This window comes from Lucilia sericata, unplaced genomic scaffold (genome assembly GCF_015586225.1).
Source record: "Lucilia sericata isolate MDLA Ls3-8-SP2 unplaced genomic scaffold, ASM1558622v1 Contig000469F_arrow, whole genome shotgun sequence".
In the NCBI taxonomy this organism is placed as follows: Eukaryota; Metazoa; Arthropoda; class Insecta; order Diptera; family Calliphoridae; genus Lucilia; species Lucilia sericata.
The window spans coordinates 233133-255059 of record NW_023994484.1 but is presented as its reverse complement, the minus strand read 5'-3'; the positions used below and the strand labels follow the sequence as shown (position 1 = coordinate 255059).

The 21927-nt window shown below is 31.6% G+C and overlaps 1 protein-coding gene across 2 annotated transcripts in view; it reads left to right on the top strand.

Annotated features, from left to right (window-relative positions):
* LOC119605262 (putative uncharacterized protein DDB_G0271606) overlaps positions 1-11999 on the top strand; it is an 89511-nt gene extending 77512 nt beyond the window's left edge. Inside the window, exons 2-8 of one of the 2 annotated variants that reach the window (XM_037958257.1) lie at positions 969-1994; positions 4351-4564; positions 7518-7794; positions 7995-8220; positions 8338-8549; positions 10383-10572; positions 10636-11999. In XM_037958257.1, coding sequence (XP_037814185.1) covers positions 1008-1994; positions 4351-4564; positions 7518-7794; positions 7995-8220; positions 8338-8549; positions 10383-10572; positions 10636-11529 — 3000 coding nt within the window. In that variant the 5' untranslated portion in view covers positions 969-1007 and the 3' untranslated portion in view covers positions 11530-11999. Of the gene's footprint in view, positions 1-968; positions 1995-4350; positions 4565-7517; positions 7795-7994; positions 8242-8337; positions 8550-10382; positions 10573-10635 lie in introns of both variants that reach the window. The other variant, XM_037958256.1, reaches the window with a different exon arrangement.
* The last annotated feature ends 9928 nt before the right edge of the window (positions 12000-21927 follow it).

The following is a 21927-nucleotide window of genomic DNA, read 5'->3' as shown; positions in this document are numbered from 1 at the left end:
TGAAGCTAATTAAGTCGAAATGTTTTTCTCTATTTGCAATTAATTTTATATGAAAGATGCTTGATTTTGCGGTCATATTAGTAAGATAAAAAACCATTTATCATAAAGTTTTTTTGCTATTAATTTATACTGTATTTTGTTTGTATTTTTGCACCTTTGATTTCATTATATCAATCTCCTGCGTCTGGGTTGTTGTTAAACATCAAAAACAAAATGTTTAATTTTTCTAGTTTTCGTATGTGTAGTGTAGTGTTAGTGGTATTGGTATGGGAATGTGAAATGTGTTTGTGTTGATTGTTTAGATTAAAATGATATAATCGTTTAAGCCGCACGCCATATTAACTTATAACGTTAGATTTACCTTTATACTCAAAAACAAATATACATACATATGGTTTGATTTAACAAGCAAACACTTTAACCACCAACACCTTTGTTGTTTTCATTTCTATTTTGTAGCTGTTGTTTGTTTTTATGTGTCTGATTTTAAGTATCGGTACCACCAGCCAGCATCTTATCTTTTAGCCAAATCACGCAAATAACTGTTATTTTTTCTATTTATTATATAACCCGCTTGTTCTTTGTTAAGTAATGACCCTATTTCTAAGAATTTGAGATGGAAATAGTATTAGTATCAATCATGTGGCTATAAACACATTTTTGTTTACTAGGAGATAGTAAAGTAGCTAATGACTTCATATTAATCACTCTTCTACCTTAAAGCTCATAAAGACTGATAAAAGAATTATTTGTGAGTTATAAATATATTTAAGAGAGAAAGTTATTCCACTGAGACTTATTAAAGTGACTAGTCACACCACTAGTAAGAGAGTAGTGGTGGCCTCTTTACTATCAATCTCCTGAACTTTTGAAAAATTAATAACTATGTTCAAAAACTTAAAATATAAATATTAATAAACTGTTATTTTCATCTCTCATCTCATCTCATCTTCATCTCTCCCTTCTAGTTACAAGAAAACGGATATTTCCTTTTCGCACACAACAACATGGCGGCCACAGTGACAACCAAAACATCACACACTGCCTTACCGATTCAAATTTCACAGCCACAACAACAACCTTCACCCACACTCTCTAAACGTGGACACATACGATCGGCTTCGCTGGAAAATGCCAATTCACTAGTGTCCAAAAACACATTGGGTCTGCCACAGGTGCAGACCGGCAACACAGGCACACTAAAGTCACGTAACGAACAGAAACGTATGCGTAACAAATTTGGTAGTCATAGTAATTTGGAAGATTTTGTACAACATGGTCGTAATAAATTCAATAACATTCGTCAAATGTTTGAATTGACAAAATCCAGTGCAAAAACTAACACATTTAACAATAACACCACTAACAACAACAACAACATAGACACATCGAATGACTGTAGTAATCAAATGCAATCATTGCCACCAATGATGACACAATCATTAACATCGGCCACAATGAAATACACAACACAACCGATGCAACAGGCTCAAGGTCAAAAGCGAAACGCCTCATATCTACAGCAAACGCAAGTGCAAAGAAAACCATGTCCAACAACAACATCGTCGTCGTCGTCATCAATACAGGCACCGGCAACACCAACTTCTATAAGCGGATGCGGAAGTGGTGGTAGTCGTAGTAGTATAACGGAACTTAATGAACGTTTAAATATAACGGAGTGTTTAGAAACGAATAATAATAGTAATACTAACAACAATAACCATAATATTAATAACAATAGCAATCAAATGCGTTTGCAGCAGCAACAACAGCAACGTTTACAAACACATACTGCTTTAGTGCATAATACTAATCAACAACAACAACAACAGCATCATCATCAGCAGCAGCAACAACAACATCATCAGCAGCAGCAACAACAACATCATCAGCAGCAGCAACAACAACAACAACATCATCAGCAGCAACACCAACAGCGTAGCGCAAGTGATTTGTCTCATATTCAACCGATTGAAGAAAATCATGAACAACAGGTTTGTGTACAGATTTGTTTTATGTATTTACTTCTATATAGTACTCTTCTTCAGGTGTGTAGTGTTTTGGGAAATGTTTGTAACTTACTGTAGACAACTAATATTTTATATAGACAGACTATATAGTCTGGACTACAGGCATATTACAGTTTGGACTATACAGTCTGGACTTGTAGACGGACTACAGTCTGGACTATAGACAGACTATAGGAAGACTATATAGTCTTGCCCACCGACAGACTATAGTCTTGACTATAGATAGACTATAGGCAGACTATAGATAGACTATAAATAGACTATAGTTTTGACTATAGGCAAACTAGAGTCTTGATTATAGATAGACTATAGGCAAACTATAGTCTATACTATAGACTATAGACAGACTATAGTCTTGGCTATAGATAGACTATAGGCAGACTATAGATAGACTATAGGCAGACTATAGATAGACTATAGGCAGACTATAGATAGACTATAGTTTTGACTATAGGCAGACTAGAGTCTAGATAGACTATAGGCAAACTACAGATAGGCTACAGCAGACTATAGACAGACTCTAGTCTTGACTGTAGACAGACCATAGTCTTGACTATAACCAGACTTTAGTCTTGACTATAGACAGACTATAGTCCTAACTATAGACAGACTATAGTTCTGACTATAGACATACTATACACAGACTATAGTCCTGACTATAAACAGAGTTGTAGTCTTGACTATAGACGGACTGTAGTCTTGACTATAGACAGATTGTAGTCTATATATAGTTAAGATTATAGATAGACTATAGTCTTGACTATAAATAGACTATTGTCTTGACTATGGACAGACTATAGTCTTAACTATAGACAGACTATAATCTTGACTATAGACAGTCTATAGTTTTAACTATAAATAACCTATAAAAAGTCTACAGACAGACTATAGTCTTAACTATAGACAGACTATAGTCTTAACTATAGGTAGACTATAGTCTTGACTATAGATAGACTATAGTCTTGACTATATGTAGACTATAGTCATGTCTATAGTCTTGACTATAGAGAGACTGTAGTCTTGTCTATAGTCTTGACTATAGATAGACTATAGTCTTGACTATAGACAGACTATAGTCTTAACTAAACACATACTGTAGTCTTAACTAAAGACAGATTATAGTCTTAACTATAGATAGACTATTTATAGTCTTGCCTATAGACAAGACTATAATCTTGACTATAGACAGTCTATAGTCTTAAATATAAATAGAATATAAAAAGTCTAAAGACGGACTATAGTCTTAATTATAGATAGACTATAGTATTGACTATAAAAAGTCTATAGACAGACTATAGTCTTAACTATAGATAGACTATAGTCTTGACTATAGATAGACTATAGTCTTGACTATAGATAGACTATAGTCTTGTCTATAGTCTTGACTATAGATAGACTATAGTCTTGACTATAGACAGACTATAGTCTTGACTAAAGACAGACTGTAGTCTTAACTAAAGACAGATTGTAGTCTTAACTTTAGATAGACTAATTATAGTCGTGCCTATAGTCTTGACAATAGGCAGACTATAGTCTTAACTACATATAGACTATAGTCTTGACTTTAGACAGACTATAGTCTTGACTGTTGACAGACTATAGGGAGACTATAATCTTGACTATAGACAGACTATAGTCTTAACTACAGACAGACTGTAGTCTTAGTTATAAATAGACTATGGTCTTGACTATAGACAAACTATAGTCTTGATTTTAGACATACTATGTCTTGACTTTAGACAGACCATAGTCTTGACTTTAGACAGACTATAGTCTTGACTGTTGACAGACTATAGAGAGACTATAATTTTGATTATAGACAGACTATAGTCTTGACTATAGACAGACTATAGCCTTAGCAACGGAGAGACAAAAGTCTTGGCTAAGTCCAGTGTGTTAAAATGTCGGCCTTGCCCTATGATTCTAATTTCCAATTTTTGATTTCATGGTTTTGTTTTTGTGTTTTATATGCAAAACAATAAAAAACATGTAAAGTACCCACCAACAACAATTGCATTTAGTTTTATTTATTTTATTTATTGCAAAAACACTTGTCTGATTCAATTTTATCTGATTTAGGTTTTTTTGGGTGTGTCTACTAACTCCACCACACATTCTAAGTCTGAGTTCATATTCATTGTATACCTAAAAATTTTCACATATACATAAAACTAACTACACCCATACTTGAATATATTTTACACACTTCATTTAATACCCAGACCACATTTTATTTACAGCTTTTTTCCCTTTTTCATAAGATTTTTAAGTTTTTTTTCTTCTCTTAATTTTTGATCTTTTGTTTCTATTTATTTTGTAGACATCAGCAACGACAACAACAAATACAAATCTTTTACGCCCGATTGCTTTTAAGCCGATCCCTTTTGAACCGGACTATACTCTGCCCCAACGTTACTGTGATGTCGTTACTTCTGCTCAGGCTCACTCAGCAACAGCTACACATAATGTGGGCGATCGTTATGGTTCGACACCTTCATTGGCTGCAGCACCAGGTTCTAACATGAGATTTGGCAGTAAGTTAAATGACAATTTTGTATTAAAGTGTTTTTTTTTCTGTTCCCATGACATTTTCGTCATTCGTTTCATTTCCAAAAAGATTAATTATATGAAAGTTAGGTTTGATGTTCCAGGAAATTGGGAAAAAATGGTTTGAAACAGTAAATGATTAATAAGTTTAATAGGAATTGGTATTTGAATGAAATGATGAAAATAACTTAGAAATATTAGAGTGAGGATCAATAATGTTATTCTCATATTTATCCAACATAGAATATTTTGTTAAAATATATATCTTTTAGTGATTAATATTTTTAAAATGAATGTTAGTTGTTAATAGTTTTCTTGAAATTACAACATTATTTTTTATTACTATTAATCACCTGTCCTTAGGAAATAATTTACAAATGCGGATTCGATTACAAAAATGTATATACATATTTTAAAATTGGTTCGAAATGCAACCATGTTTTTTTGTAAATGGTTTGCTAAACTACATTTATTTTTATGTTTAAAACTGAAATTGACTTTTAGTTTCCTTGAAATAATAAAATGAAAAATAATAAAAAACATTTCAACAAATTACCACGAAACACATAAATATTAAAAACAAATTAGTAATTGCACAAATTACACATGTACTTGTACAAAGTACAGTGGGTGAGAAATGAGAGAAATAGAGTGGAAAATTATATTTTTAGTTTATAATATAGCATGGCCTATAATCGAGACTGTAGTTGGATCTAATGGAAACTGTAGTATAATCTATAGCCGATAACATAGTCTATTGTTGAGACTGTATACTGGTCAACTCGAGACTATATTAAGTTTTTTAGTCGAGACTATAGTCCAGTCAATAGTCAAGATTTAGTTCATTCTGTATACCTCCGGTCTATTGCCAAGAATATAATTTAGTCTATAGCCAAGACTATAATCTTCACTATAGTTCATGATTATTAACATGACTATGGTTCTATTTATAGTCGAGACTATAGTCCAGTTCTTAGTCGAGATTATAATTTAAATTATAATCGTTATCATAGTTAAGTCTTTAGTGGAGGCTATATTCTGGCTATTTTCCAGTCTAGTCTATAGATTAGATTTTCCACGCTATAATTCAGTCTATAGTCCGGACTATAGTCCAGTTTATAGTTAAGACATTAGTTCAGTCAATAGTCGAGACTCGAGACTGTGGTTTAAGTTCTAGATTGTAAAATGATCTATATATACTCGAGATTATAGCCCATTCTATAGTCTGTCTTCAGTCAACTCAACTTCCGAGTCAACTTCCAAGTTTAGAGTCGATGATATACTCCAGCCCATAGTTGAGATTATAGTCCAGGCAATAGTCAAGACCATATTATGGTCAATCTTTATAGTCGGGTCTTTAGTCGAGACTACAGTCTATATTATATTCTAGACTATTGTTCAGTCTACAATCGTGATTATAGTTAATTCTTTAGTCGAGGTTATTGTCTGGATATTTTTGGGTCTATAGTTCAGTCTATAGTTAAGACTAAAGTTCATTCAATACTTCACTCCATACTCGAGAGCCGAGACTATTGTCCAGTATTTAGCCAAGTTCTAGGTTATTGAATAATCTATATATACTCGGGACTATGGTCCATTCTTTAGTCGAGTCTATAGTCTGTCTTCAGTTTAGTAGTTAACTCAACTTCCTAGTTTAGAGTAGATACTATAGTCCAGCCTATAGTTGAGATTATAGTCCAGACTATAGTCGATACTATATTATGGTTATCTTTATAGTCTGGTCTTTTGTCGAGACTACAGTCTGTATTTTATCAAAGCCTACTGTTCAGTCTATACTCTCGACCATATACATATCTGTCAATAGTCGAGACGGTTTGCGAGACTATTTTCCAGTTTGTAGTCTGTAGTTGAGAATATTGTCTAGTCTATAGTGCGGTCTGTAGTCGAGACTTATATATAGCCCAGTTATTTGTCGAGATTATAATCTAATCTAAAGTCAAACTTTACCCAAGTATATCGTCTATAAACTATAAGTTGGACTGTAATCTTGCATATAGAGCGGTCTATAGTTCGAGACTATTGCTCAGTGTACCGTCAATACTATAATCTATAGTCGAAACTATAATTTGGTCAGTAGTCGAGAGCAAAGTTTGGTCTGTAGTCTTGAATATGCACATGTTCATAGTCATGACTAAATCAACTATATAATAGAGATTTTAGTCAGATCTATAGCAGTGTATATTGCCAAGACTATAATCACGCACATAGTCAGAGCTATTGTCTGATCTATAGTCAAATCTGTGATCTATTTCTGGTCTAAATTTACTCTATTAGTTTTGACTATAGTCCATGCAATAGTTTAGACTCTAAACTGTGATCCGGTCTATGAATAAAAGTATATTAAATTTAACTGTTCAAAAGGTAACTCTGAAATTAAAGCTCAGAGCGAGTTAAGGATCTTGTAAGATCAGTTGGTTTAAAACAGAGATATGCATTCATGCACTCTTAATTTAACACATCAGAGAGATTGTTTTTTACTCTCTGCCGACTTCTGCTTTAAAACAGCAATGGTCCGAGAGATAGAGAGAGAGACAGAATGAGAGTAGAATTAATTTTGTCGGATCATTTTTGTTGCATACTGTTTCTGAATACATAAGTAGTTGTTTTTATATACTGAGTGTTTATTTATGTATGTATTTATTTTTTCAAAACAATAATTAATAATTGCAAATAAATGGCCTGTAGTTAAAAAAAAACGCAAAAAACTTAACTAAATAAAATAGAAGAAAAAACCAAAAACCACTCATCATTCATTCAACATTAAAATTAAAATTTATATTTGTGCTACACATAAACTGATTTTAAAATTTTAATTCAGTCTTAGTTATTGTTGTTTATTTTTTATTTATTTAAGTTAAATGTGTGTTTTTTTTTTCGCTTTTATGTATATTTATGCGATTTTTTCTTTATCATCGTTAGGCACGACCGATTTGAGGCATGGCGGCAGCGGAGGAGGTATTGGTATTATTGGCGGCGGATGCGGCAATGGTGGAGTTGGTGTTGGAGTCGGTGGTATGGCAGGTGTTGGTGGTGGCAGTGGTTGTATTGGAGGTTTTGTTGGTGGTTATTCAAGCAATAATTATTGCAACAGCCTTATGGCACGTCGACGTGGTTCCAGATCGTTGAAGATCAACGATAGTATGGAATCAATTCGACACACACCGGATTCAGATGTTAATAGCCAAAGTGGTACTATGTGAGTATTTTTTAATATTTTTAAAATAATCTATACACAATTATTTGCCATTCGTTGGTTGTCTGTCCATCGGAATGAGTGTTGTGCTGTGTTGTATTTAGTTTAGAAATCAATTTGCGCATAAATTGTGTTAACAATTAAAGTGAGAATTTAACTTGAATTGAAATTTCAATTGCGTCTGTTTGCCTTTTTTATTACAGCAAATCCAATGGTAGCAATTGCAGCAGCAGCATTAATAACATGATGAGTAACAGCATTACAATGGGCAGTTCAAGTATGACGTCCAGTAAATATTGTTTATCGAATGATCAATGCGATATGACACCATCACCCTCAGATTCGGGCATTTCGGAATTGGAAGCGGCTCTTAAGGACAGAGACTCGGAATTGTCTTATTTAAGACAAACCATGGAACACAATGAGAAAGTAATTTTCACAGTACAAAAGGTTTAATTTTGTTTTTAACATATTACGTAGCTTGTTAACGAATTAGATCCTATTTTTAAAATCATATATACTGACTAATAACATTTTTAATTTCAGGACAAGGAAAACTATTGGGAAAGCGAAACGAAACGTCTAAAATTATACTACGAAGCCCAGCAGCGTGAATATATGTTGAAAATCAAGAAAATGGAGCAAATGCTAGCCATGCAACAATTTCAATTTAAACAGCACAAATTGCGTTACAATGAACAGACTCAAAAATTACGCGAACAATTAGCTGAATTAAAAAATGAATATGAAATTTTAAAGTGAGTATTAAATGAGATAATTTTCAAGCTATTAATTGTAAATATGTTTCTAACAACCTACATATTAGTCGCATGAGTCAATGGCCACTAAACAGAGATTCAATTAATATGTCATTTTCTATGAACAATTACTAGCCACGTAATTGTTTTATAATTTTATAAATTAGTTTATTAACTTTTAATGATCTTTATGATGTTGTTCCGATAATTTACATACATATTTGCAATGTAAATTTAAAAAATTTGAGGAATTCTTTTTAAATTCGAACGGTACAAATTAATAAATGACGTAAATAGATAGATAGATAGATAGATAGATAGATAGATAGATAGATAGATAGATAGATAGATAGATAGATAGATAGATAGATAGATAGATAGATAGATAGATAGATAGATAGATAGATAAGATAGATAGATAGATAGATAGATAGATAGATAGATAGATAGATAGATAGATAGATAGATAGATAGATAGATAGATAGATAGATAGATAGATAGATAGATAGATAGATAGATAGATAGATAGATAGATAGATAGATAGATAGATAGATAGATAGATAGATAGATAGATAGATAGATAGATAGATAGATAGATAGATAGATAGATAGATAGATAGATAGATAGATAGATAGATAGATCGATAGATCGATAGATCGATAGATCGATAGATCGATAGATCGATCGATAGATCGATAGATCGATAGATCGATAGATCGATAGATCGATAGATCGATAGATCGATAGATAGATAGATAGATAGATAGATAGATAGATAGATAGATAGATAGATAGATAGATAGATAGATAGATAGATAGATAGATAGATAGATAGATTAGATAGATAGATAGATAGATAGATAGATAGATAGATAGATAGATAGATAGATAGATAGATAGATAGATAGATAGATAGATAGATAGATAGATAGATAGATAGATAGATAGATAGATAGATAGATAGATAGATAGATAGATAGATAGATAGATAGATAGATAGATAGATAGATAGATAGATAGATAGATAGATAGATAGATAGATAGATAGATAGATAGATAGATAGATAGATAGATAGATAGATAGATAGATAGATAGATAGATAGATAGATAGATAGATAGATAGATAGATAGATAGATAGATAGATAGATAGATAGATAGATAGATAGATAGATAGATAGATAGATAGATAGATAGATAGATAGATAGATCGATAGATCGATAGATAGATAGATCGATAGATCGATAGATCGATAGATCGATAGATAGATAGATAGATAGATAGATAGATAGATAGATAGATAGATAGATAGATAGATAGATAGATAGATAGATAGATAGATAGATAGTAGATAGATAGATAGATAGATAGATAGATAGATAGATAGATAGATAGATAGATAGATAGATAGATAGATAGATAGATAGATAGATAGATAGATAGATAGATAGATAGATAGATAGATAGATAGATAGATAGATAGATAGATAGATAGATAGATAGATAGATAGATAGATAGATAGATAGATAGATAGATAGATAGATAGATAGATAGATAGATAGATAGATAGATAGATAGATAGATAGATAGATAGATAGATAGAGAGAGATACGAATCGATACCATCGATACATGAGTTGACACGGACTATACGAGATGATTTCAATAGATATCACTGATTTGAACTGATGCGAATATATGCTAATTGTTACGAATAGTGTAGAAGTGAAATCGTTATTGATTTCCGGTCGTGATTTCTTATAATGATTCTTTGGTTATTGACTTTTTTATTCATTAGAAACAATTATATTTTCCTTCCTTTCACTATAGGACCAACAACATCAGTATAAAGAATTCCGAGAGGAATCTAAAAGATCGTTCTGCTTATGTAGAAGAACAATTAGAAGAAAGTCAAAATACCATTTGCAGACTTAAAGCACAACTGGAGGAAAGTGAGTGGAAAGTATGCGAAAGAAATGGAGAATTAGCTTTACTTAAAACTCAACTTAAAGAGGCAACTGTAAGTAGAATTTATCTTTACTAGAAGGAGTACTATTTGTATTAATTTTTTAACACGTTACAGAACGAATTGACTCTTAAGGAACATGCCATAGTGCATTTAAAACACGAAAATACCAATGCTGAAACACAAATTTACCAAAGTCTACAAGAAAATCATAAAATGACCCAACAACACCGGCAGGAGGAACAGCAAAAGGCCCAAACTCAAAAGGAAACCGAGACAGAGCTAAAACAACTCAATAAAATTGTCATACTGAAGGATCAAGTTATTTTGGCTTTGACTAATGAGTTGGCTAAATTACGCAAAGAATTATCTGATTTGGCTATATTTCATGAATATGGCGAAGAACCATCGGGAAAGTATACCAGACTGAAACAACAATTGGATAATTTAACCGATATCTGTAATAAAACACGCAAACACACACAACAACGTATTGAGAGTCAAAAAAGTGGTGAAAAACAGGATAATGAAAAGGTTATCGATGATTGTAATCTGGAGGTGATAATGAATTGTTTGAAAATAGCACCACCTATAATGGAGAGTGGTGGCAATGCGGGCCATTTGGATTATCAAGAGCGTGAAGAACTGGAATTAAATAAGTTGAATGCAGAAAAACGTTTAGCCAAAATGTCTAATGACATACAAAATTTCGTCTATGGCTCACAAAATCTGCCCGATGTGGCCATTAATATCAAGGCACTTAATAAATTGCCCTCTAGCAAATTAGAAGAAAGTACTTTGGATACATTAATCGAAGAATCGGCCAGTTATGCGGAAGAAATAGCCAAATTACGCAAACAACTCGATGATGTAAGAGTTAATTTTGAATTGGAAAAACGCCAGTGGTCGGATGAAAAGGAAAAGGTACTCAAGTATCAGAAACAATTACAGACTCATTATATAAATATGTACCAAAAGTTGCGTAATTTAGAAAAATCAAATGAAGTTTGAAAGGCAAAGGAAAAGAGAAACATAAAACTCCAGCTGATTTAATTTAAATAATTTAATAATATTTTATTTTATTTTATGTTATTTTTATAGTTTAATATGAATTTATTTTCCATTATGTACTTTCATTGTTAAGTTTTTTTCATTTATAATTATAATTTTTTTATTATTTTAATGTCTTTTTTTTTTAAATAACCGAAAAATAATAATTTATATTTATTTACTTACATTTACACACTTGCATATGCATGTCGGCATATTTTTGCATATTTTGATTCATTCGAAAATATGTAGAAATATCAATATATTTATTACAATCCAATTATTCAAATGTATTCCAAATATTTATATGTTCAGCTTTTAAGAAAATTAAAAAATTTGTATGCATTTTTTTATGTGTATTCCCAAGAGTTTGTTTTAATTAAATAGTAAATGAACTCAATTATAAAAATATTAAAGTTAAAATTTAAAACAAAAGGAAAAAACAAATTAGTGTTGTTATTTAAAAAGTCGGAAAAATGTTCAATTAAAAGTGTTTGAAGTTTTCAATAGAAAAGTTATTGGAAAACAACAGCGAATACTCTTGCAAACTTAAATTTTCCATCAACGTAAAATTAATTTCTCTTTCTTCTTTTCTATAATAAAACTTGAGTGAACTGACCTAATATTTTAGAAGCTATTGCTGCGAAATAAAACTACAACGCTTGCTACTGTTTCGTTTAAGTAATGGGTCATAGTACTCTCATAATCATTTTAGTATAACTTCCAAAGTATACAGTTTATTTAAACTAATCTATGAGCAATGGATAGGCTAGAAAAGCGGTTCTTGCTTTCCAGCACGAAAGTACATGTTCCGCCTACCGTTACACCTTCTAAAGTAAACGAAAGTTTTGATTATACCAACGCTAATAACACTGGAATTGATAAATTTTTTAAAATAAATTTTCTACCAGATTGAAGGCCATTTCGCATTCTACCAGCGTGCAAAATTTCATAAATATAGTCCCCATAAAGAAAAAGTTATCACCGTGCAACTGAAACAGTCTCCAGCGTTTTATAGCTAACAATGAGTACATCAAGCCTTTTTACGAAATTAAGCCTAATGTCCAAAGTACGAGGAATATTGTTATGAAATTTTCAGCGCTGGATAGAATAGAAAACGAGCTATTTCATAGGATTAAAAAAGCAAAAGTTATTACCGTGCAACTGAAACAGTCTCCAGCGTTTTATAGCTAACAATGAGTACATCAAGCCTTTTTACGAAATTAAGCCTAATGTCCAAAGTACGAGGAATATTGTTATGAAATTTTCAGCGCTGGATAGAATAGAAAACGAGCTATTTCATAGGATTAAAATTTTTCTCCCAAAACCAAGACAACCTTAAAAAATTCGATGATTAACTTTAAAAACGCTTACAGCTCAAGCGATGAAAAGCTTATAAAAATACAGTAATGCAGGCTTAAAGCCAAGATCCTGCTCTACCACCTTGCAAAATTTCAAATCATTTGCTTGCAAAATATGGAAGTTATAAAGCAAAATCTTCAGATGTTTAAAATTTCAAAAATTGCAAAAAATGAAATTTCAAATTTTTGTGAACTAATAGGTGAACAGAATCTGATAGCAAGTGTTTGTCCAAATGACATTTTTACAATTTTGCTTATAACTTCCGTAGTTTTGGGAATATTTAGAAGATATTGGATTCATATGAAAGCTTGGAATTTGGGCTTCAGCATAGAGTGTAAATTTTCCGCCTACTGCCACGCCCACTTATCTAAATTAAGGTTTAAATTATAAAAACGCTTATAACACAAGAGTGAATAAGTTTGCACAACTTATTGTTTCACCATCAGAAAGGGCATATCTTTCTCTATCACTCTTTTAAATTTGAAATTGATTCTCCTAATATTAGAGAAGCTATTAAAGTATAACTGAAACAGTCGTAAGCGTTGTAGATTTAGCAAGGTCTCCTTTGAACAGTTTTAGTAATTTAGGTATAATTTCTAAAGTACGTGGTTTATTCAAATGAAACTTTGAGCAATAGATAGGCTGGAAAAGTTACTATTACTTACCATCCCGCATTTGCATTTTCCGCCCATGCCACGCCCACCAAAGTAAACAAAAGTTTTGTTTACAAAAATGCTAATAACGCTTGAACTTATGAATGTTTCCTAACAATTGTTATATCGGATTGATGGCCAACTCCTGTCCTACCAGTGTGCAAAATTTCATGCTGATAGTCCTCATATTGCAGAAGTTATTACTGTGTAACTGAAACAGTATCAAGCGTTTTATACCTAATAATGAGTACATCAAGCCATTTTACTAAATTATACCTAACTTCCAAAGTACGAGGAATATTTTTATGAAATTTTCAGCACTGGATAGAATGGAAAACGACCTATTTCACGAGGTTAAAATTTTTAGCTAGAACCCACGGCAACCTTAAAAAATTCGATGATTAACATTAAAAACGCTTACAGCACAAGTGATGAAACGCTTACAAAAATCCAGTAATACAATCTTGAAGCCAAGATCCTGTTCTACCACCTTGCAAAATTTCAAATCATTTGGTTGTAAAATATGGAAGTTATAAAGAAAAATCTTCAGATGTTTAAAATTTCGAAAATTGCCAAAAATGAAATTTCAAATTTTTGTGAACTAATAGGTGAACAGAATCTGATAGGAAGTGTTTTCTCAAATGACTATTTTACGATTTTGCTTATAACTTCCGTAGTTTTGCGAATATTTAGAAGATATTGGATTCATATGAAAGCTTGGATTTTGGGCTCAATTATAGGATGAAACTTTTCCGCCTACTGCCACGCCCACTTATCTAAATTAAGGTTTAAATTATAAAAACGCTTATAACACAAGAGTGAATAAGTTTGCACAACTTATTGTTTCACCATCAGAAAAAACATATTCTTCTCTATCACTGTGTTAAATTTGAAATTGATTGTCCTAATATTAGAGAAGCTATTAAAGTATAAATAAAACAGTCGTAAGCGTTGTAGATTTAGCAAGGTGTCCTTTGAACAGTTTTAGTAATTTAGGTATAATTTCTAAAGTACGTGGTTTATTCAAATGAAACTTTGAGCATTAGATAGATTGGAAAATTTTCTATTTCCTTCAATCCCGAATTGGCATTTTCCACCCATGCCATGCCCACCAAAGTAAACAAAAGTTTTGTTTACAAAAATGTTAATAACGCTTAAACTAATGAATGTTTCCTAACAATTGTTATATCGGATTGAAAGCCAACTCCTGTCGTACCAGTATGCAAAATTTCATGCTGATAGTCCTCATATTATGGAAGTTATTACTGTGTAACTGAAACAGTATCAAGCGTTTTATATCTAACAATGAGTACATCAAGCCATTTTACAAAATAACGCTTAACTTCCAAAGTACGAGGAATATTGTTATGAAACTTTCAGTTCTGGATAGAATGGAAAACGAGCTATTTCATGGAATTATTTTTTTTCATCAAAGTCCACGATTACTTCGAAAAATTCGATAATTAACTTTAAAAACGCTTACAACACAAGCGATGAAACGCTTACAAAAATATAGTAATACGAGCTTGAAGCCAAGATCCTGATCTACCACATTGCAAAATTTCAAGTTATTTGCTTGTAAAATATGGAAGTTATAAAGCAAAATCTTCAGATGTTTAAAATTTCAAAAATTGCCAAAAATGAAATTTCAAATTTTTGTGAACTAATAGGTGAACAGAATCTGATAGCAAGTGTTTGTCCAAATGACATTTTTACAATTTTGCTAATAACTTCCGTAGTTTTGGGAATATTTAGAAGATATTGGATTCATATGAAAGCTTGGAATTTGGGCTAAGGCATAGAGTGTAAATTTTCCGCCTACTGCCACGCCCACTTATAAAAATTAAGGTTTAAATTTTAAAAACGCTTATAACACAAGAGTGAATAAGTTTGCACAACTTATTGTTTCACCATCAGAAAGGGCATATCTTTCTCTATCACTTTATTAAATTTGAAATTGATTGTCCTAATATTAGAGAAGCTATTAAAGTATAACTGAAACAGTCGTAAGCGTTGTAGATTTAACAATGTGTCCTTTGAACAGTTTTACTAATTTAGGTATAATTTCTAAAGTACTTGGTGTATTCAAATGAAACTTTGAGCATTAGATAGATTGGAAAATTTGTTATATCCTTCAATCCCGAATCGGCATTTTCCACCCATGCCACGCCCACTAAAGTAAACAAAAGTTTTGTTTATAAAAATGCTAATAACGCTTGAGCTAATGAATGTTTCCTAACAGTTGTTATATCGGATTGAAGGCCAACTCCTGTCCTACCAGCGTGCAAAATTTCATGCTGATAGTCCTCATATTGCAGAAGTTATTACTGTGTAACTGAAACAGTATTAAACGTTTCATACCTAACAATGAGTACATCAAGACATTTTACTAAATCACGCTTAACTTCCAAAGTACGAGGAATATTGTTATGAAGCTTTCAGTACTGGATAGAATGGAAAACGAGCTATTTCAGAAGATTAAAATATTTCACTAGAACCCACGACAACCTTAAAAAATTCGATGATTAACTTTAAAAACGCTTACAGCATAAGCGATGAAACGCTTATAAAAATCCAGTAATACAATCTTGAAGCCAAGATCCTGCTCTACCACCTTGCAAAATTTCAAATCATTTGGTTGTAAAATATGGAAGTTATAAAGAAAAATCTTCAGATGTTTAAAATTTCAAAAATTGCAAAAAATGAAATTTCAAATTTTTGTGAACTAATAGGTGAACAGAATCTGATAGCAAGTGTTTGTCCAAATGACATTTTTACAAATTTGTTTATAACTTCCGTAGTTTTGAGAATATTTAGAAGATATTGGATTCATATGAAAGCTTGGAATTTGGGCTTAAACATAGAGTGTAAATTTTCCGCCTACTGCCACGCCCACTTATCTAAATTGGGTCTTGAATTATAAAAACGCTTATAACACAATAGTGAATAAGTTTGCAAAACTTATTGTTTCACCATCAGAAAGGGCATATCTTTCTCTATCACTGTGTTAAATTTGAAATTGATTGTCCTAATACTAGAGAAGCTATTAAAGCATAACTGAAACAGTCGTAAGCGTTGTAGAATTAACAAGGTGTCCTTTGAACAGTTTTAGTAATTTTGATATAATTTCTAAAGTACTTGGTGTAATCAAATGAAACTTTGAGCATTAGATAGATTGGAAAATTTGTTATATCCTTCAATCCCGAATCGGCATTTTCCACCCATGCCACGCCCACTAAAGTAAACAAAAGTTTTGTTTATAAAAATGCTAATAACGCTTGAGCTAATGAATGTTTCCTAACAGTTGTTATATCGGATTGAAGGCCAACTCCTGTCCTACCAGTATGCAAAATTTCAAGCTGATAGTCCTTATATTACAGAAATTATTACTGTGTAACTGAAACAGTATCAAGCGTTTTATATCTAACAATGAGTACATCAAGCCATTTTACTAAATTACGCTTAACTTCTAAAGTATGAGGAATATTGTTATGAAATTTTCAGTACTGGATAGAATGGAAAACGAGCTATTTCACAGGACTAAAATTTTTCACAAAAAACCAAGACGACCTTAAAAAATTCAATGATTAACTTTAAAAACGCTTACAGCACAAGCGATGAAAAGCTTATAAAAATCCAGTAATACAGGCTTGAAGTCAAGATCCTGTTCTACCATCTTGCAAAATTTCAAATCATTTGGTTGTAAAATATGGAAGTTATAAAGCAAAATCTTCAGATGTTTAAAATTTCAAAAATTGCCAAAAATGAAATTTCAAATTTTTGTGAACTAATAGGTGAACAGAATCTGATAGCAAGTGATTTTCCAAATTGCATTTTTACAATTTTGCTAATAACTTCCGTAGTTTTGGGAATATTTAGAAGATATTGGATTCATATGAAAGCTTGGAATTTGGGCTAAGGCATAGAGTGTAAATTTTCCGCCTACGGCCACGCCCACTTATTAAAATTATAGTTTAAATTTTAAAAACGCTTATAACACAAGAGTGAATAAGTTTGCAAAACTTATTGTTTCACCATCAGAAAGGGCATATTCTTCTCTATCACAGTGTTAAATTTGAAATTGATTGTCCTAATATTAGAGAAGCTATTAAAGTATAACTGAAACAGTCGTAGGCGTAGAAGATTTAACAAGTTGTCCTTTGAACAGTTTTACTAATTTAGGTATAATTTCTAAAGTACTTGGTGTATTCAAATGAAACTTTGAGCATTAGATAGATTGGAAAATTTTCTATTTCCTTCAATCCCGAATTGGCATTTTCCACTCATGACACGCCCACTAAAGTAAACAAAAGTTTTGTTAACAAAAATGTTAATAACGCTTGAACTAATGAATGTTTCCTAACAATTGTTATATCGGATTGAAGGCCAACTCCTGCCCTACCAGTATGCAAAATTTCATGCTGATAGTCCTTATACTGCAGAAAGTATTACTGTGTAACTGAAACAGTATCAAGCGTTTAATACCTAACAATGAGTACATCAAGCCATTTTACTAAATTACGCTTAACTTCCAAAATATTTTTATGAAACTTTCAGTACTGGATAGAATGGAATACGAGCTATTTCATGGGATTGAAATTTTTCAAAAAAAACCAAGACGACCTTAAAAAATTCGATGATTAACTTTAAAAACGCTTACAGCACAGGCGATGAAAAGCTTATACAAATCCAGTAATACAGGCTTGAAGCCAAGATCCTGTTCTACCATCTTGCAAAATTTCAAATCATTTGGTTGTAAAATATGGAAGTTATAAAGCAAAATCTTCAAATGTTTAAAATTTCGAAAATTGCCAAAAATGAAATTTCAAATTTTTGTGAACTAATAGGTGAACAGAATCTGATAGCAAGTGTTTGTCCAAATGACATTTTTACAATTTAGCTTATAACTTCCGTAGTTTTGGGAATATTTAGAAGATATTGGATTCATAGGAAAGCTTGGAATTTGGGCTTAATTATAGGATGAAACTTTTCCGCCTACTGCCACGCCCAATTACCTAAATTAAAGTTTAAATTATAAAAACGCTTATAACACAAGAGTGAATAAATTTGCACAACTTATTATTTCACCATCAGAAAGTCCATATCTTTCTCTATTACTTTGTTAAATTTGAAATTGATTGTCCTAATATTAGAGAAGCTATTAAAGTATAACTGAAACAGTTGTAAGCGTAGTAGATTTAACAAGGTGTCCTTTGAACAGTTTTAGTAATTTAGGTATAATTTTTAAAGTACTTGGTTTATTCAAATGAAACTTTGAGCATTAGATAGATTGGAAAATTTTCTGTTTCCTTCAATCCCGAGTTGGCATTTTCCGCCCATGCCACGCCCACTTATCTAAATTAGGTTTTAAATTATAAAAACGCTTATAACACAAGAGTGTATATAGTTTCACAACTTATTGTTTCATCAATAGAAAGTCCATATCTTTCTCTATCACCACGTTGAGTTTGAAATTGATTGTCCTAATATTAGAGAAGCTATTAAAGTATAACTGAAACAGTTGTAAGCGTAGTAGATTTAACAAGGTGTCCTTTGAACAGTTTTAGTAATTTAGGTATAATTTCTAAAGTACTTGTTGTATTCAAATGAAACTTTGAGCATTAGATAGATTGGAAAATTTTCTATTTCCTTCAATCCCGAATTGGCATTTTCCGCCCATGCCACGCCCACCAAAGTAAACAAAAGTTTTGTTTACCAAAATGCTAATAACGCTTGAATTTATGAATGTTTCCTAACAATTGTTATATCAGATTGAAGGCCAACTCCTGTCCTACCAGTATGCAAAATTTCATGCTGATAGTCCTCATACTACAGAAGTTATTACTGTGTAACTGAAACAGTATCAAGCGTTTTATACTTAACAATGAGGATATCAAGCCATTTTACTAAATTACGCTTAACTTCCAAAGTACGAGGAATATTTTTGTGAAACTTTCAGTACTGGATAGAATGGAAAACGAGCTATTTCAGAAGATTAAAATATTTCAATAGAACCCACGACAACCTTAAAAAATTCAATGATAAACTTTAAAAACGCTTACAGCACAAGCGATGAAACGCTTACAAAAATTCAGTAATACTGGCTTGAAGCCAAGATCCAGCTCTACCACCTTGCGAATTTTCAAATAATTTGGTTGTAAAATATGGAAATTATAAAGCAAAATCTTCAGATGTTTAAAATTTCAAAAATTGCCAAAACTGAAATTTCAAATTTTTGTGAACTAATAGGTGAACAGAATCTGATAGCAAGTGTTTTTCCAAATGGCATTTTTACAATTTTGCTAATAACTTCCGTAGTTTTGGGAATATTTAGAAGATATTGGATTCATATGAAAGTTTGGAATGTGGGCTTAATTATAGGAAGAAACTTTTCCGCCAACTGCCACGCCCACTTATCTAAATTAAGGTTTAAATTATAAAAACGCTTATAACACAAGAGTGAATAAGTTTGCACAACTTATTGTTTCACCATCAGAAAGGGCATATTCTTCTCTATCACCGTGTTAAATTTGAAATTGATTGTCCTAATATTAGAGAAGCTATTAAAGTATAACTGAAACAGTTGTGAGCGTTGTAAATTTAACAAGGTGTCCTTTGAACAGTTTTAGTAATTTAGGTATAATTTCTAAAGTAATTGGTGTATTCAAATGAAACTTTGAGCATTAGATAGATTGAAAAATTTTCTATTTCCTTCAATCCCGAATTGGCATTTTCCGCCCATGCCACGCCCAACAAAGTAAACAAAAGTTTTGTTTACAAAAATGCTAATGATGCTTGAACTAATGAGTGTTTCCAAACAACTGTTCTATGAGATTGAAGGCCAATTCATGTCCTACCAGTGTGCAAAATTTCAGGTTGATAGTCCTCATATTGCAGAAGTTATTACTGTGTAACTGAAACAGTATCAAGCGTTTTATACCTAAAAATGAGTACATCAAGCCATTTTACTAAATAACGCATAACTTCCAAAGTACGAGGAATATTGTTATAAAACTTTCAGCACTGGATAGAGTGGAAAACGAGCTATTTCATGGGATTAATTTTTTTCATCAAAGCCCACGGTTACTTCGAAAAATTCGTTGATTAACTTTAAAAACGCTTACAACACAAGCGATAAAAAGATTACAAAAATCTATTAATACTGGCTTGAAGCCAAAATCCTGCTCTACCACCTTGCAAGATTTCAAATCATTTGGTTGTAAAATATGAAAGTTATAAAGCAAAATCTTCAGATGTTTAAAATTTCAAAAATTGCTAAAAATGAAATTTCAAATTTTTGTGAACTAATAGGTGAACAGAATCTGATAGGAAGTGTTTTCTCAAATGACTATTTTACAATTTTGCTTATAACTTCCGTAGTTTTGCGAATATTTAGAAGTTATTGGATTCATATGAAAGCTTGGATTTTGGGCTTAATTATAGGATGAAACTTTTCCGCCTACTGCCACGCCCACTTATCTAAATTAAGGTTTAAATTATAAAAACGCTTATAACACAAGAGTGAATAAGTTTGCACAACTTATTGTTTCGCCATCAGAAAGGGCATATCTTTCTCTATCACTTTGTTAAATTTGAAATTGATTGTCCTAATATTAGAGAAGCTATTAAAGTATAACTGAAACAGTCGTGAGCGTTGTAGATTTAAGAAGGTGTTCTTTGAACAGTTTTAGTAATTTAGGTATAATTTCTAAAGTACTTGGTGTAATCAAATGAAACTTTGAGCATTAGATAGATTGGAAAATTTTCTGTTTCCTTCAATCCCGAACTGGCATTTTCCGCCCATGCCACGCCCACTTATCTAAATTAAGTTTTAAATTATAAAAACGCTTATAACACAAGAGTGTATATAGTTTCACAACTTATTGTTTCATCATTGGAAAGTCCATATCTTTCTCTATCACCACGTTGAGTTTGAAATTGATTGTCCTAATATTAGAGAAGCTATTAAAGTATAACTGAAACAGTCGTAAGCGTTGTAGATTTTACAAGGTGGTCTTTGAACAGTTTTCCAAATTAGGTATAATTTCTAAAGTACTTGGTTAATTCAAATGAAAACTTGAGCATTAGATAGATTGGAAAATTTTCTATTTCCTTCAATCCCGAATTGGCATTTTCCACCCATGCCACGCCCACCAAAGTAAACAAAAATTTTGTTTACAAATATGCTAATAACGCTTGAACTAATGAATGTTTCCTAACAATTGTTATATCGGATTGAAGGCCAACTGCTGTCGTACCAGTATGCTGAATTTCATGCTGATAATCCTCATATTGCAGAAGTTATTACTGTGTAACTGAAACAGTATCAAGCGTTTTATTCCTA